The 18,638-nt window shown below is 33.4% G+C and overlaps 1 protein-coding gene across 1 annotated transcript in view; it reads left to right on the top strand.

Annotated features, from left to right (window-relative positions):
• The window catches only part of CNTLN (centlein), a 438,525-nt gene that overhangs the window by 117,401 nt on the left and 302,486 nt on the right, over nucleotides 1-18,638 (top strand). The window contains exons 5-6 of the mRNA XM_072600808.1: nucleotides 15,597-15,731; nucleotides 16,343-16,522. Coding sequence (XP_072456909.1) covers nucleotides 15,597-15,731; nucleotides 16,343-16,522 — 315 coding nt within the window. The remainder of the gene's footprint in view (nucleotides 1-15,596; nucleotides 15,732-16,342; nucleotides 16,523-18,638) is intronic.

Below are 18,638 nucleotides of genomic sequence, written 5' to 3'. Positions count from 1 at the left end.
AAATACAAAATAATTTTGGAGGTGATGGCACCAGCATTGGGGTCAGGAGGATAATGAAAAGTTCTAGGTGAACTACAAAAAGGCACTAGGGATTTTAAGAAGTATAGATGAAAAGAAAATGCATTCAAAATATGGGGACAGCCTGTTTAAAGGCATGGATATGGGAGTGTGTGGTGCAGGAAGACCAGGTTAGCTGGACTGAGAGTATTTAAAGAGAAAAGTAATATCTTATATTGTGAGATTGGTAACTTGGAGGTTGCGAAAGGAATGCAGTGGATTTTGTATTTGGTCCAAATGCTAGAAGGAGGTAATGGGATTTTTTGAGTAGGGGAGTAACATGGTCAGATCTGTATTTTTAGGAAAGTTACTGCAGCTTTGTGAAGGATAGATTGGAGTAGGGAGGTATTTAAGATAAAGAGATCCATTTGAAGAGTATTTTGATTGTTCAAGTAAGAAGTGATATGGGGCCTAGGTTAGTATGGTGACTGTGTGAGTAGAGAGAAAAGGATGGATGTGAGATGTATCATGGAGATAAAATGGCAGAGATTTGGAAACTGATTGGATATGTGATGTGAAGAATACTAAATAAAGGGGTATACGGAGAGTAAGGAGAGAAGGATGACCAAGATTGCAAACCTGGGTGACTGAAAAGATGTTGAATGTAAAATTCTGCGTCAAAGTATGACAGATTATGACTACTGTTATGTTTTTCTCTTTGAACTCTCTGGTTTGTCATTTTGTTAATCAGTTAAAAAACATAATAAATTAATATGAAAACAGTCTCTTAAAATACATTACTTTTTTTGTAAGTTCTAAAATATGAGCTTGGTGTAATCAGGTATTGTTTAAAGTAAACTTCGGTAAGTGCTTAGTTTGCTTTGCTGTCATATTTACATTTTGCATTAAATATACTTTTAATATCTTTGAGAAATAGAATCTACATTCTCATATGAAATTGGAATTATGAATTGTTAATTTCTTTAGAACTTTTCTTATGATTACCTTCAATATTATCAAGGTTTTGAGATATCAAAAGTTTTACTTATAATCATAAAACTCTTCAGTACTCTTCACTTCATATGTAATTCACTTGGTTTCTTTATTCCTTAAGATAGGAAAAAAATTTATACTTGAAACTTGTTTTTATGATATCTATATTGATTTACAAGTCAGGTAAATATTGTCATAAGCTGTATTATAATGTTTGCTGTGTTTTATTTTATGCATTATAGTTGGCAATGTTTAGATTATTACAACACACTGAAAAATTAAAATAACACTGCAATTTTAAAAAGTTTTTGGCTGTCTCAGACCACACACTAAACTTTTTTTTTTCTTTATCTCTCTAAAATGGTGGTTGTTTCTACACATCATTTTTGGACAGAACTCATATCTCATCTTTAAGATTCTGAATTTTCGCAACAAATATACTTTTAGCTCATAAAAGTCTTGAAAAATCAGATGAGAAATCAGTTTAGAGCTGAAAGGTACCTTAAGAGGTCATGAGTTCAACCTCTCATTTAACATAAGAGAAAAATGAGATTCAGAGAGATTAAGTAAATTGCTCCTTCACACAGTAAGTAGAAAAGGAAGCATTTAAGCCCAAATCCTCTGATTCCAAATCCAGAATTCTTTTGACTCAGCCATTTTGCTTTGTGATGTGATAGCTGATTAAAAGTAGAAAAAAATTATCTGAAGAATGAGAGTGAATTTTGCCCTTTACATGAACTGAAGTTTTTTATTTAATGTTTCATGTTTAATGTTATTTAATGTTTAATGTTTCAGGTTCAAGATAGTCACTTGTTCTTCAACTATGATCTTGGTTCATCAGAGAACTCTCTTTATGATAGGAATAGCTTTGGTTTTGAGAAATTCATTTATTTATAAAGCATAGTTTCTCTTCCTTTAGAAATGTCTTTACATTTTTTTTATGTATATAAGGTATGAGGATAAAGTAAAAAGACTGAATTTTTAATGGGTATATCAGAATTTAATAAGCATAGCCTTCATAACGTGGTACCATCAGTGATTTTAGTAGTGCCATTTCTCAAAGAAAAAAGCTGACTATGAAATTCCAGGGTATTATAATGAAATTTTATTGTAATGTAATTTGTCTTTGCAGATGCATGATTGGGAAGCTTCTAAGATTTGTGCTGCATTTCTCCCTTCCTCAATCAATATAAAATCACAAAAGATATTTCTTAAGACTTTGAAGTTTTAAGTGGAAGTTTAGCAAATACATATTCATTAGCTGATTGATAGAGAAAAGATTATTTCTTTGGTCTAATTAAGCAATTATGCTAAAAGCCTTTGTAAAAAAAAATAGTAAATAGCTTTTCCCATGGGCGTGACAACCAAAAAGCTTCAGGGTAATAAGAGATGTTTCCCAGGTTTGGTTGTTGCTTGTCCTTTGTTCTGGAAGAGGACCATGACATTGGGAAGGTGGTTCCATGACTTGTCAAGTTAATTGAATTTAAGTGAGGGAAGACTGTGCAGAGTCAGCAGCCTCACTCTCTTCTCTGGAGCCATCAGGGTCCAGTGGTAAGATATGATTGGAGATGACCCCAGTGTGCCCTTTATCAAGTTCCTAGTAAGATATATAGTGGTAGGGTTAAGTTAGGAAAATGAATGTATTTTTTTTTGGCTCTTTGGGTGATTTAAAGAAATAGTTATGGAGAGCTTGAGAAAACCATCACGATTTTTAAAAATTTATTAATTTTATTTATTTTCAGTGTTCTACAATCACTACCATATAACTTAGATTTTTTTCCCCTCCCTCCCCAAGACAGCATACAATTTTATATAGGTTCTACACATATATTCCAATTAAATACATTTTCATCATTGTCATGTTGTATAAGAAGAATTAAAATGAATGGGAGAAATCATATGACAAACTAAAACGTAATACAAAAGAAAATGATCTGCTACATTCTGTGATTGAATTCCATAGTTCTTTCTCTGGATATGACCATTGGGAATTTTTTGAAGTCCTTGCATTGCAATGAAATTCCAAGTCTACCAGAAAAATTCCTTGCACACTGTGGTTGTTGCTGTGCACAAAGTTCTTCTGGTTTTGCTCCTTTCGGTCAGCAGCAGATCATGTAAGTCTTTCCAGTCCTCTCTGAAGTCTTCCTGTTCATCATTTATTATAGCACAGTAGTATTCCATTACATTCACATACCACAGCTTGTTTAGTCATTCCCCAGTTGATGGGCATCCCCTTGTTTTCCAGTTTTTGGCCACCACAAAGAGTGCTGCTATAAACATTTTTGTACATGTGGGACCCTTTGCCATTTTTATGATCTCTTGGGGATACAGTCCTAGAAGCGGTATTGCTGGGTCAAAGGGTGTGCATATTTTTGTAGCCCTTTGGGCATAGTTCCAAATTGCTCTCCAGAATGGTTGGATCAGCTCACAGCTCCACCAGCAATGTATTATTAGTGTTCCAACTCTCCCACATCTTCTCCAGCATTTATCATCTTCCTGTTTTGTCATGTTAGCCAATCTGATAGGGGTGATGTGGTACCTCAGAGTTGTTTTGATTTGCATCTCTCTAATCAATAGTGATTTAGAGCATTTTTTCATATGACTTTATATATCTTTAATTTCTTCCTCTGAAAACTGCCTGTTCATATCCTTTGACCACTTATCAATTGGGGATGAATTTTTGATCATGAACTAATTGAAAACAGTGCGCTCTTGCAAAAAAATGAGATTTAACTATAATCATTAGAGATTATAAATCTGGATTCAATCTTGTCAAAATTTTGTTCTTAAGCTTCATTATAATTCTGGTATATTAGGGAATTCAATCAGGCTTCTTTATATATAAAAAGACATAATAGCACCTACCTCCCAGAGCTGCTGGAGGAATAAAACGTTTTTAACATAGTGAAAACTATAATATATATATGTATATATGTATACACACACACACACAAACATACATACACACATATACGTACACTATTGTTATTGAGTTTTGGGTTAAATAGCGTATTGAAGATAATAATTAATGGTTTTTTAAGAAAGATAAGTTAAGATCATCTAGAACTACATAGCTGAAATTTGAAGAGTTTGGTGTTATGCTTAAAACCAAGCCAAACTCAATCCATTATATTTTTTAGGCGTCTAGTTTTTCTTGTATTGTAGACTTTGGAAGAAAACAGATGTGATTAGAAATTTGAATTCCTTTTTATTGAGGAGAATAAGTTTTTAATAATACTGTTATTTTTCTAAATCATTGTAAAATTATTTAAAATACAAACAATATTGTAAAATACCGATAGAGGCCACTTCCCTATTGACATTAAAATGAATGTGATAACAATTTTTGAAAAATTATAAAATGCCTTTTGCCTTGAAATGTACAATTCTTTGTACAATTTAAGAGGTTTGATGACAGTCTCCCCCCATCCCCAACCATAGCTGTGGCACTAAATTTTGTAAATGTGCTTGAGTATAAAGTTATAATAACTCATCAACATCTGGAAAAACTTAAGTTTGAAAAGTCTAAAACAGTAAATGATGACTTGAAATTGACTAAATTGATACCATTTGGCTAAAATAAATGTTTTATCTTATGAATTAGTCTGCTAAGAGATAGAAAGATTGTTTAAAACCTTTTAAATATTCAGTGGAATATATATTCCCCTAAAATAGCCTCCTAAGAAAAGACTTCATTCAGTTTTACTATTTATAGCTACTCTATAATATATAGCAAGTGGCTGAAGTAATAACTGAGATATCAAAATGTAAACATTCTGAAATGCTACAGAAAACAGGCCTCTGAAATTCCTTAAAATCATCTTTAAAGAACTAAAAAAAAGCCTAGCATGTGTTGTTACATGTAAATGAAAGATTATTTTTTTTAATTGACCTTAATTATTCTGTTCTGGGTAGCTGTATACCATCTTAGATGTCATTGGATACCAAACAAGATAAGGTGAATGACTTTCTTTGTGAGGTAATTTAAAAGGAATTCCCATTGAATTCAACTAGTAATAAGTTTCATGTTTTAAATTCATGAAATTGGATATGCAAAAATTTTTTCCTGAAGCTGAGAAAAGCTCTTAAGACAAGTTACTTTCTCTTTTCATTTGAATGCTGTTAGATTATAAATGTATCTGTTATATAATATTATTCTATGTTTGGAAACTGTTAGACATTTAAAGGGTTTATTTTGTTTTAAATTAGATAATAACAGAAACAACAGTAATAGCAACTCCCTGTTGGGAGGAGAGGGTCTGTGAGGATCCCTGGGATAAGAGCTTGCCAGCCCTGCTGACGGCATGTTGTGAAACACTGTATTACTGTAGTCTGAGGAACTAGGACCTCTCTTAGCCAAGGTAGAGAAATTTACAAGTTAAACTTGTAAGATCATTTGGAAAATCATGCAATTGTGTCTGTTAATAATTAGTATGTAGCGAAGCTACATTTTTGAACCAAGTATTCACTATATGTGTGAGCTGTTCACTGTATGTGAAAGTCCAGAATGTAATCATTCTCACATGAAAGATCAATAAAATGTCCTGATACGTATTAGGATATGAGAAAAATAAAAATAACCTAGCCCTAAGCTGTAATTTGTGAGATTTGTCAATTTGAGGAAAAGTCTCTTTGGACTTTAATCTGCTGATATTCTGTTTAGAATTCACATGTGTAGGGTCTGATCTCTCATAAGGCTACTGCTAGTCCATCATTCAAGGAAAATGCCATGTGCCCCTGCAGTCTGAGGGCTGCTACAGGTAGATGTCAGCCTCTGGGAAAGTCGAGAGGATGACCTTACAAAGGTCAAGGTAGGATTCTTTTGATCTGGTTTCCCCATCTTGGTAATAAACAAGACATTTTCACACCTACATATATCTGAGCTTAGCTATGATTCCCTATGGCTCAAAATGAGCTTTTCAGTGTGATTGGCTGCTGACTATGACTCATGCTTGAAATCAAACAGAACTAAGACACAGTATTGATCCGACGTTCCTAAGGTCAAGTGCATATTGGTGCCTCATTTTGTTCATTGTAATAAACATAAGGGATAAACACTAGCGACTATAGACCAATCAAAATCTTAGTTTAGATTATTTTACTGGGTCTTACGTGGCCAACTACATGAAAAGGTGCTCTGACTGTCAGGTGTATCCCTAGCCACTAAGGGCCACTGGGGTCTTACTTGTTGGGAACTGCTACCCTTGCTATACATGATCATGCTCAGAAACTTTGTGCTAACATTTCACTTCATTGAAGATTTTTGTAACAATAGTGTGTGTGTCTGTGTGTGGGGGGGGGGGGGGGTTGGGAAAGCAGGGGGAAGCCCACTATCTTTCAAGGTATCTCATTGTTTTTTTAAACTCTTGATTGTTAGGAAAGTTTTTCCTTATATCAGACATAAATTTGCCTTTTTTTTCAGTTCATGCCCCTTGCTTCTAATTCTGCAACAGACTTTACAAATAAAACCATTCTCTCTTCCATGTTACAAGCTTTTTCTTCCTTGAAGAAAGCTGCTATGTCTCCTTTCAGTCTTCTTTTCTTGCTATAGTTTCACTCCATTAAACTGAAGTTTATGGGGCTCAGACTTGAAATATTTTGCTCATCTTCCAGTTACGCTCCTCTGCATTTTCTCCAAGTTATCCTTGTCTTTCAAGTATGACACTTAGAACTAAATGTGACGATGTTGCCTGACCATGACAGAGTACAGTAGGACTGATCTGTGTACCATGCCCCTCTCACATTTTTTAATTGATATTTTTTGCTTTTATATTATTTTCATTTCCCAATATATCTTTGACAACCAAAAGTCTTTTAACAGAATAAAAAAGAAAGAAAAAAGCAACTCAATAAAGATAATCAACAAATCATTCAAATTGATTGCTCTTCCTCTTGCTGTCCCCGTATCTTTACTTTCAGCATAAGTTTTGTCATCTTGAGGACTGATTGACATTCTTGAATTTGCAGTTCAGTAGGACAAGTGTTCCCTTTCCGGCCTTGGGAGCACTTTGGGATTATTGGATCTTTCACTGAGAGGTCATTCCCTTTTTTCTACTTTTCTTCCACTCATTTCAATGATACTGAAAGGAAGGAATGAGTACCCCAAGAAAAGACCAGAAGCAACAATGGCCAAGTCAGTTAGCTTCTCTATTTCTTCCTAATTTTAGCTGTATTGATTTTGTTTGTGCAAAACTTTTTTAATTTTATGTAATCAAAGTTATCCATTTTGCATTCTGTGATCCTTGCTGTCTCACTTCATTGTAAACTCTTCCCTTATCTATGGATCTACTAGGTAAATTCTTTGTTCCTCTAATTTGTTTGTGATATCACCATTAATATCTAAGTCATGTACTCGTTTGGAACTTCCCTTTGTATATGGTGTGAAATATTAGTCTACATATAGTTTCTGTTAGACTGCTTTCTAGTTTTCCCAAGAGTTTTTGGCAAGTAGTGAATGCTTGCCCCAGGTGCTGGAATCTTTTTATCAAACACTAAATTAATGTGCTTATTTGCTTCAGTATATTATGTACTTAAATTGTTCCACTGAGCAACCTGTCTATTTCTTACTAGTACCAGATTGTTTTGGTGATTAATGCTTTGTAATATACTTTGAAATCTGATACTGCTAGACCTCCTTCCTTTCCACCTAGTCTCATTAATTCCTGTGGTAGTCAATATTTTGTTCTTCCAGTTGCATTTTAAAAAATTATCTCTATCTATATCATATTCTTTGGGCATTTTGATTAATATGATAATGAATAGGTGATTTAATTTAGGTAGTATTATAAGCTTAATTATATTGAATTGACCTACTAATGAACAGGTAATATTTTGCAAATTATTTAAATCTGTATTTAATTATATGAAGAATGTTTTAAAATGGCATTCATATAATTCCTTTGACAGTCAGTAAACATTTATTGCATGCCTACCTACCATGTGCAAGGCATTATACTAAGCTATGGGGATACAAAGAAAGTTAGAAGATAGTTCCTGCTCTCAAGGAACTCAATATCTAATGGAGGAGACAACGTACAACATATATAAACAAGCTATAGTCAGGGTAAATTAGTAGTAGAGGAAAGGCACTAGAATTAAGAGAAATTGGGAGGTTCTAAAGTTCACAGGAAGAGAGGATGGATAACGAAGAGGATAAAAAAAATCCTTTTTGGAAAGGGTCCGAAAAAGAAAAAAAATCAATAAAGAAGAGTAGTTGAAAGGGTGGAGAAGAAACTGGACTCTTTTTGAGTAATTGAGAGAAAAAAAGTGTGTGGAGGAAGAATTATATAGCCAGATAAAATCAGGAGAGAAAGAGAAACTGATAAACACCAAAGAGAAAGGGATGGCAAGTGAGAGGAGAGGATGAGAGGAAGAGAGCCACTGGCAACAGGCAGACCTTTAAAAGAATTGTTAGTCACTGTAGGCACACAGTACTGACTTCACAGCTGAAGAGGGGGAACATCACAGCTTGAAGAGAAATTGGGAAAGGCTTCCCATAGAAAGTAAGAAGACAGGACAGGAGGCAGAACATTTCAGTAATGGTGTAAAAGCCAAGAAAAATACCCAGTGTTTGGAGATGGAGTGTATTGTTTGAGGAAGTAGGCTAGTGTCACTGTATGACAAGAGTATGTGGGTGGGATTCAAGCTGTAAGGTGTGTGTGTGTGTGTGTGTGTGTGTGTGTGTTGTGTGTGTGTCTGTGTGTCTGTGTGTCACTGTATGACAAGAGTATGTGGGTGGGATTCAAGCTGTAAGGTGTGTGTGTGTGTGTGTGTGTGTTGTGTGTGTGTCTGTGTGTCTGTGTGTGTGGATGGGGGCGGTTATGAAGGACTTTGAATGAGTAGAGGAGTGACGTGGTCAGACCTGCACTTTAGGATATCACTTTGATAGCTGGTAAGGATGGACAGTAGTGAGGAGACACTTGTGGCAGGGAAACTAGCTGTGAGGCGATGAGGACCTGAGTGTCAGAGATGAGAAGGGCTCATACGGGAGAGAATCAGCAAGCCTTGGCCACAGATTGACAATAGAAGATGAGAGTTTGAGGACTTGAGGATGATACCTAGGTTGTGAAGCTGGGTGACTAGGATAGTGGTGCTCTTTTTATTTTCAAAATAAGAGTTTTGAAGGGATGAGGGTTTTTGGAGAAAATGTAATGAATTCAGTTTTGAACATGTTGGGTGGAATTTTTCTATTTCTTTCTGCTGCATTTTGTTGGTAATGTATGGATATGTTGCTTTATTTTATATCTTGCAAATTTGCTGAAGTTAATTGTTTCAGTAGTTTTTTAGTTCTCTAAGTACATCATCATGTCATCCGGAAACAAATTTTTGTTTTCTCATTGCTTATGCTTATTATCATAGTTTCTTTTTCCTGTCTTTTTGCTATGAGTAGCATTTCTAGCACTAGTTTGAATGCTTAAAGGGATAATGGTCATCTTTGCTTTACCCCTGCTCTTGTTGGAAAAGCCTCTAATTTAGCACCATTATAGAAAGTGCTGGTTCTTAGTTGTAGATAGAAACTATTTATGACATTAAGAAAGGATCTATTTCTTAGTATTCTTTCTAGTGTCTTTTTTTTTTTTAACATGAAGGGATATTTTGTCTTGTTGAACTTTTCTTTTGCATCTATTGATATAATCATCTGTTAATAATGTGGTCAATTATGTTTATAGTTTTATTTATATTAAACAAGCCCTGCATTCCTGTTATAAATCTAAACTGGTAATAGTGTGTAATCTTAGTGATATGTTGCTGTTATCCTCTTGATAATATTTTGCTTCAAATTTTTGCATCTATATTTGTTAGAAATAATGGTCTTTAGAGTTTTAATTCTCTTTGGTATTGATATCATAACCATATTTATTTATTAATTATTATTATTTTATTTGTTTTTGGTGTTCTACAATCACTTCCATAGAACTTAGATTTCCTCCCTCCCTGCTCCTTCCTTGAGTTGTCATACAATTTTATATTGGTTCTACACATACATTCCTATTAAATACATTTTCACCATAGTCATGTTGTATAGAAGAATTAAAATGAATGGGAGAAATCATATAACAAACCAAAACGTAATGTAAAAGAAAGTGATCTGCTACATTCTGTGATTGAATTCCATCGTTCTTTCTCTGGATGTAGAAGGCATTTTGCCTTAAGAGACCTTTGGGAATTTTTTAAATCCTTGCACTGCAGTGAAATTCTAAGTCTACTAGAAAAAATCCTAGCACACTGTGGTTGTTGCTGTGTATAAAGTTCTCCTGGTTCTTCTCCTTTCACTCAGCATCAGTTGCTATAAGTCTTTCCAGGCCTCTCTGTTCATCATTTCTTGTAGCACAATAGTATTCCATTACATTCATATGCCACAATTTATTCAGCCATTCCCCAATTGATGGGTATCCCCTTGATTTCCAGTTTTTGGGCACCGCAAAGAGTGCTACTGTATATATTTTTGTACATGTGAGACCCTTTGCCATTTTTATGATCTCTTGGGGATACAGTCCTAGAAGCTGTATTGCTGGGTTAAAGGGTATGCACATTTTTGTATCCCTTATAACCGTGTTTATGTCAAAGAAGGATTTGATGGAATCCTTTCTTTTAAACATTTTTTTCAAAGATTTTATATAGAATGATATTAATTGTTCCTGAAATGTTTGATAAATATCACTTTTAAATGCATCTGTTCCTTTTTTTTTGGTTAATTTTTTACCTTTTCAAGTTCTTTTTCTAAAATTGGGTTTACATTTTTTGTAAATATTCACCCCTTCCATTTAGTCTATCATTTTTGTCATATAAATGTACCAAAGAGTTCCTAATAATATTTTTTATTTCATTGGTTGTCAGTTTGCCTTTTTTGTTTTTGATAATGGTAATTTGGTTTCCTTCCTTTTTTAAAAATAAAATTATCTAATGGTTCATTTTTTGTTTTACTTGAAAAATCGCAGGTCCTAGTTTCATTTTTTAATTCGCTTTTTTTTGCTTTTCAATTTTGTTAATTTCTTTTTTGATTTTTCAGGATTTCTGTTTTGGTGTTTAATTGAGGAGGAGGGCTGTAATTGGCTGGTTTTTTAGTTTTTTAAATCACAAACCTAATTTATTGATTTGTTTTTATTTTCTGTTTCATTGCTGAGACCAATTATCCCTAATTACTGCTTTGACTGCATCCTCCAAATTTTCATTTGTTGTCTCCTTCTTGCCATTAACTTTAATAAAATTATTGATTTTTAAATGATGTGTTCTTTTTTGATTCATCCATTCTTTAGGATTGTCTTTAAATTTGCAATTAATTTTTAGTCTTTGCTTCAAAGACCCTTTATTGAATATCATTTGTATTGCGTTATGGTACACAAAGTATGCTTAATATTTCTTCTTATCTACATTTTCATGAGTTTTTTACCCTAATATGTGGCCAGTGTTTGTCAAGCAAGGTATCATATCAGTTGAGATATATGTATGCTCCTTTATGTTTCCATTTGTAAGTGACAAACAGATCCCCCACTAATATAGTTTTACTGTGTATTTCTCCTTATAACTCATTTAAATTTTTCTTTAAGAATTTACATGCAAAGCCATTTGATATCTATATGTTTTGTATTGATAGGAATTCATTTTTTATGGTACTTTTTAGGACCAGTTTTACTTTTTAAGCAAGGTGTTCTTTTCCTGTTTATTTCTTTTAACTGGGTATAGTTTTGTTTTTGCTTTGTCTGGAGGTTATGATGATCTGAGTACCCTGCATGATAGGTAGTTCTGCTCTCCATCAGACGTCATGTTGGTTTCTTTTTGTGACTTTTGAAGAAGGGTATTGATAAGCTGGATAGCTTCCAGGTGGTTAATCTAAATTGTAAAGGCCTCAGTTTCTTCCTTTGCGAAGATCACTTGGAATAACCGTGTATGTTGTTTAGCCTGGAGAAAAGCCATTGGAAACATGAAGTTCTTTTTTTCTTCATATATGTAGAGGGCCTTTATGTTTAACAGATATTCTTTTTTTTTTTTTTTTTGCCCTCTGAGGAGGGTACTAAAAAGAGTAGGTAGAAGTTGCAGTGCAATACACTTACACGTAACGTAAAGGAACTTTTCCTGACAATTAGAACTATTGAAAAGTGTAGTGGACTGCTTTGGAAAGTAGTGGATTCTCCTCATTGATAGTCTTCATACAAAGGCTGGATGACCACCTGTTAGGCATATTGTTGAGTTAAGACTTTTTCAGATATGGATTGCATCAGAGGTCCCCTTCCAATCTGAAACCTTTGGAAATAGCATAAAATATATCAATAAATATTTCTTGGACAAGAAAAGTCAGCGGGCTTTTCATGTAGCAAGAATAAGGTTTTAACTGATGGGCATCCCGAGTATTGAATTGTCATCTCCCAAGTATCAAATGTTCTACAGAATGCTATTCAGTATATGGGGCACATGATCTATAGTGAATTTATAGATTAGAATCACAGAGGAGGAGGCAACATGAATTGTTTGTAAGCTATGTCATTAATATGGAGTACTTACATACTTTTCAAGAATGTTATTCACCAAATTATATAATGCAAATGCATTCTTTTGAACAAACAGTAAGTAAAACAAATTTCTGAAACAAAAAGTATGGCACCACTTTTATGTTTGTGCATAATTAACTTTAGTATTAAATTAAAAAGAAAATTGCCAGTCATATTAGCTGACATTTTAAAAAACATATAATTTATTTATTTTTAATTTTCAACATTCACTTCCATAACATTTTGAGTTGTACCTTTTCTTCCTCTCCTTTTCCTCCCCTCTCCCCAAGATGGTATGAAATCTGATGTAGGCTCTACTTATACATTCATATTTTTAAACTAATTTTCACATTAGTCATGATGTAAAAAAGAATTAGAACTAATGGGAGGAACCACGAGAAAGAAGAAACAAAGCAGTGAAAGAAAAGGGGGGAGCAAATATTATGTTTCCATCTGCAGACTCCAAAGTTCTTTCTCTGGATGTGGATAGCATTTTCCATCATGAGTCTTTTAGAGTTTTAGATCTTTGCATTTCTGAGAAGACCTCAGTCTGTCAAAGCCAGTCATTGTACAGTGTGGCTATTACTGTGTGTGCAATGTTCTCCTTGTTTTGCTCACTTCACTCAGCATCAGTTCATGTAAGTCTTGCCAGGTTTTTCTGAAATTCGCCTGCTCATCATTTCTTATAGTACAATAGTATTCCATTATGTTCATATACCACAACTCATTCAGCCATTCCCCGATTAATAGGCATCCCTTCACTTTCCAATTATTTGTGACCACAAAAAGAGCTGCTGTTATTTTTGTACATGTGGGTCCTTTTCCCATTTTTATGATCTCCTTGGGATACAGCCCTAAAAGTGGTATTGCTGGGTCAAAGGGTATGCACAGTTTTATATTACTTTGTACATAGTTGCAAATTGCTCTCCAGAATAGTTGGATCAGTTCACAACTGCACCAGCAATGCGTTAGTGTTCCAGTTTTCCCACATCTTCACCACCTGTTTTGTCTTGTTAGCCCGTCTGATAGGTGTGATGTGTTACCCCAGAGTTGTTTTTGATTTGCATTTTTCTAATCAATAGTGATTTAGAGCATTTTTTTTCACATGGTTATAAATAGCTTTAATTTCTTCCTCAGAAAACTGTCTGTTCATATCCTTTGACCAGTTATCAATTGAGGAATGACTTGTATTCTTATAAATTCAGCTCAGTTCTCTGTATCTTTTAGAAACGAGGCCTTTATCTGAGAAACTGGTTGTAAAAATTGTTTTCCAGCTTTCTGCTTCCCTTCTAATATTGATTGTATTGGCTTTGTTTGTGCAAAAACTTTCACTGAAGCAATTTTCTCAAAGAACATGTTGTCTGATCATATTCACACCCCTCACTCCCAGCCCTTCACCATTACCCCAATAAACTTCATTTTTTTGTGTAACTTGGTTTTCACATGACTTTCTTTGCCATGGTATTATTAGTTTGTATGTATTCTTATCTTTAAAAAATTTTATGCTCAAACCACTATTCTTTTTTGTTAATATAATATTCAGATGTGTAAATTTCCCTCCCTGAACTGATTGAGTTACATCCCATAAATTTTGGTCTGGTTTCTAATTATTATTTTTACAATATAATTACATTCTGTTTTTTTGATTTTTTGATTAATTCTTTATTCTCTTTTTATTCCTGTACTTAAAAAAAGTCTCCCATATTTAACTTTCATTGTTATGGTTTGTGAATGACATTTTCAATAATCATGCATTGGAGTAAGACTGTGTTTTTTATGCCTTAGCAGATAAGAGCTTTTGGTAATTGTGTTGTCTGATGCTGAAAAGAATTGATGCTGTCTAAGATTTCCCTGTTAATCATCATGATAATTTATTAAATGTTTTTCTAATTTTCTTATCGCATTCATACTTTGATTTATTTTGCTTGTTTTGTCATGTTCTGAGAAAAGGCACTTTAAAGTTATCCATAATTTTTTTTTTTTGTATATGAATGTTTTTGGTTTTAGTTTTTCCTTAAAAAAACGATTAGTTAAGACAGTCAGATGCTGTCTGTTTTGGTGCATGATATGTAACATTGATATTGTTTCATGACAGGTAATAGATTTATATTACACTCGTCATTTTTTGTTACTTTTGATAGATTCTATTTTTATTGTTTTCTTATTTGAAATCATGATTGTAACAACTATTTTTGTGTGTCCAGCTGCTTCAGAGTCACTTGTGTCCCAGCTTCTTACTTTAATGGTGTCCTTGTTTTCTGTTTTATGTGTGCTTTGCTTTGGCAGAGGATGATTGAGTTTTGTTTTCTAATCCATTGTACACCCCTGTAATTTTATGGTTGAATTTAGCCCATTATATTCAAGGTTATAATTAAGATTTCTTTCCCCTCCATCAAAGCCTGTCATATGATTTTGAATATATACACCCCTTTAACTTTGGGGGCAGCATTATCGAGAGGGAAAGGAAGGGGACAAGATAAGCATTTATAAAGCACTTACTGTGTTCTAAGCCCTTTACAAATATTATTTCATTGACCCACACAGCAACCCTAGGAGGTGACTGCTAATGTTATCCTCATTTTATAGTTGAAGAAACTGAGGCAGACAGAGGTTGAAGGACTTGCCCAGGGTCATACAACACCTGTTAAGTTTCTTGAGGCTGGTTTTAAAGTCACCTATTTCCCCCATCCCCCTTAAATTACCTTAAAAATATCAGTAGCAGATACTTGTAATTGATTTGTTTAGCTTGTCCCAAGTCATCAAATGAAAGTATAGTTTTTAAATGCCATTATATATTGGATAACAAAATTTATTGAATATTATTATAACAAAGGAAATAAGTTTTCAGATAACAGTTGAAGCACATTATGGTAGGTAGATCACAAAATTTGGAATCTATATGGTACATTGTTTAGTACTAGTTTTGACACCAGTAGTATGATTTTGAATTCTGAAACTCAATTTCCTTAAGTTTAAAAAGCACTCAATGAATATGACATATTTTCATAAACTGCCGAAAATGATTTTTTAGTTTCTTATCCTAGATATGAATGATGGGAAGATGAGGAAACTCTAGTAATAACATTTCCTTTATATGTACTTTTCATTTTTTTTCAACAGAGAGAATCAGGATCACAACAGGAAATAAATACCCTTATAGAAGAGAAAATTGCTGTGGATGAAGAAAATGTTTTCTTAAGGAAAGAATTGAGTGACTTACAGAAGAAATTTAAAGATCAAAGTCAAGAACTTAAGGTATATTGACTTGTACATAGTTTTATAGGATTGTAGCTTTGAAGTCCTTCTTTAAGCATTGTCAGCCTTTGTGGCACAGAAAGTGACAAGCTTAGAGGAAAAATTGCCTTAGGCCTTCCTGTATCATAGAGTTTTCTTACACACAAAACTCTGGGAAAGCTGCTTTAAAGCTAAGAATCTAAGCTTTATAACTTTCTAATAAATAGTTAATGATGGAAATGGAGCAAAGAAAGTAGGAGTGTGAAGATGTGGCTTCTTGTAATTAGATTCTGATGGGACTAGCATTATTAATTGATAAAGCCCAGGTCTGGGAGGATATGTCTGTGTGGGTCTCAAAAATAGCTGGGGACAGCATCAAAGGCAGATTGATCAATTAATGTGCTCTTTGCAAATGTGTGCTCATCAAAGCTGTCATCCAGTTAAAAAATATGACCCTTCCACCTGCATGAAAAGAGACCAATAAAAGTACACAGGTGACCTTGGCCATTAAATACATAAAGCTGCTGTGCGGGTAAAGCTGTGCAGTTTATATTTGCTGATTAATTCTCACTTTTGTTGTTATTGTTGTGTTGTTTTGTTTTGTTTACTGGTGCTCATGATACTGTCTGCAGAACACTAAGAAGAGGGCAGAGAAGAAGGAAGAGCAAAACATACTAATTATCGAAGAGCTAGAGGAGGAAAATAAAGAATTAGGTATACGCTGCAGTGAACTGCTAAATGATCTGGAGAACCTGAGGAAGCAGGAAACAGGGTGGAGAAAAGAAAAACATGACATTGATTGCAAAATGAAGGTATGAGGTAGAAATGGACATTTGAATTCTTGTTTGAGAAGTAACTTCTTATAGGCAGTTTCATTACATATTATTTTCTTTCAATAAGAAGTTATATATTCAAATCTACCAGCGGGGACTGACATTCATTTACATTCCTTCACTTAAGACCCACAGCTTTTTAAAAATTGATGTTGCAAAGCAGGGAACTGACTTCAAATAAGTCATCCTAAAATGTAATCATTAAAAAATAAAAGCTGTTGCATTTTCAAATAAAATATGGTTTGAAAAACATATTTAGAACCCCATGTTTTGACTTTTTTCATTTATAGCTTAAATTCATAAATAATGCTAGATTGCATTGGACTACATAGTTTTAAGATTATATATTTCTTAAGTCTGTTAAAATTTCCCCTAACACCAAAGAGAACAAAAAACTAAGTGCAAACAGTAGCCACAAAATTTTTTAATCTTACTCATTTTAGTTCTCATGTATCTTAAAAAGACTTCATTCTTAGTGAGATGTCTTATAAAAAATTAGAAGTTAAATCAAGTCTTTAAAATATTGTCATTTTCTTTTTCATATTACTGAAATTATATTTATTTTCACATGTTTATTCAAGTAAGCTTTATTTTTAATTTTCAAACTCATCTAAAATTTGTGCTTTAACATAAATTTGGTCAAAGGAGTCTTAATAAAATTGGTGTATTTTGGGTTACTTTCTGTATATGTTCAAATGAAAATGTTTATGGTTACTCAAACTCACTGAAGTATATATTTTTTAAAAATCATCTTAGTGTTTATGGAGAAGATACACATACATACATACATTCACTTATATACTTATACATACAAATGTATATTTAAATGTATACATGCACACATACACATAATGTGCTTAAGGTATATTTATGTTAAAGTGAAGCCAAGTTCTTGAGAGTACCTGAATCATTCTTTTAGAGCAAATGGACTACTTAAAAAGACTTAATAACTGAGTGTCCCCTCTTTATTATCAAGCTGTGACCAAGGCACTGAGAGAATATAAAGAGTTGGAAAATTACTAGTTATTTACACTTGTGCTTTTTTCTTTGTGTCATTCGTTAATTGAACAAATTTATTAATTACCTTCTTTGAGCAGAACAGTCAAAAGCAATTATAATATAATTCTTTTGTATTTAACCTGTGTTTTCATTGGCATAAGATCCTCCCAATATGGATTTTTATTGTTGCAGATCTACATCTTCTCTGCAATTTATCTTTTTAGAAAACTGCTTGTAATATTGAGAAGTTAAGTGAGTTACTTCTGTATTAAATTACTCATTTAATACAGAATCATAATGAAACAAACAAATGATGTTGATGGCTTATGTGAATTTGAAAGGAGATAGGTAAACTTAAGAATTTTAAGAAACTTTTTTAGTTTGATGGAACAAATCTAACTAATTGATCAACTGTACTAAAAAAGAATAACTCAGCCAAGGTAATAATCTGCTTTAATCACCATCACTGAATGCATTTTCCTACAGTAATTGACAGAAAGTATAAAAATATTTCAGAACTTACAAAAAACTATGGATATAAGGACCTTGTATAGTCTTGCTGAGAAGCACAGGATGAAAGTTGAAACTGTCTAGGAATATTCCTAGTAATAGGTATCAAATCCCAACATAACAGGTACTCTTTCTCTAAATTGAGGGTAATTTAGTTTTGAAATGTGGGTCAACGTTAAGATTTGCATAGGAAGCATAGGAAGTTGTTGTTCAGTCATGTCTTCATGATCCCGTTCAGGGTTTTTCTTTTTTCTTTTTAAATTAATTAATCTATTTTTAGCTTTCAACATTCACTTCCACAAGATTTTGAATTCCAAATTTTCTCCCCATCTCTCCCCTTCCCCCACCTTGAGATAGCATGCATTCTGATTACCCCTTCCCCTAATCTGTGGTCCCTTCCATCAACACATTCTAGTCCCCTTCTCTTATCCCCTTCCCTTCTGTTTTCCTGTCGGGCAAGATAGGTTTCTATATCCCATTGCCTGTATATCTTATTTCCCAGTTGTATGTAAAAACAATTTTTAGCATTTGTTTTTAAAACTTTAATATTTTATATCAACACACCCTCATTGAGAAGGCAAATAAT

The sequence above is a fragment of the Notamacropus eugenii genome, chromosome 1 (genome assembly GCF_028372415.1).
Source record: "Notamacropus eugenii isolate mMacEug1 chromosome 1, mMacEug1.pri_v2, whole genome shotgun sequence".
In the NCBI taxonomy this organism is placed as follows: Eukaryota; Metazoa; Chordata; class Mammalia; order Diprotodontia; family Macropodidae; genus Notamacropus; species Notamacropus eugenii.
Note: the sequence above shows the minus strand (reverse complement) of the source record. Positions and strands in the feature narration are given on the sequence as shown.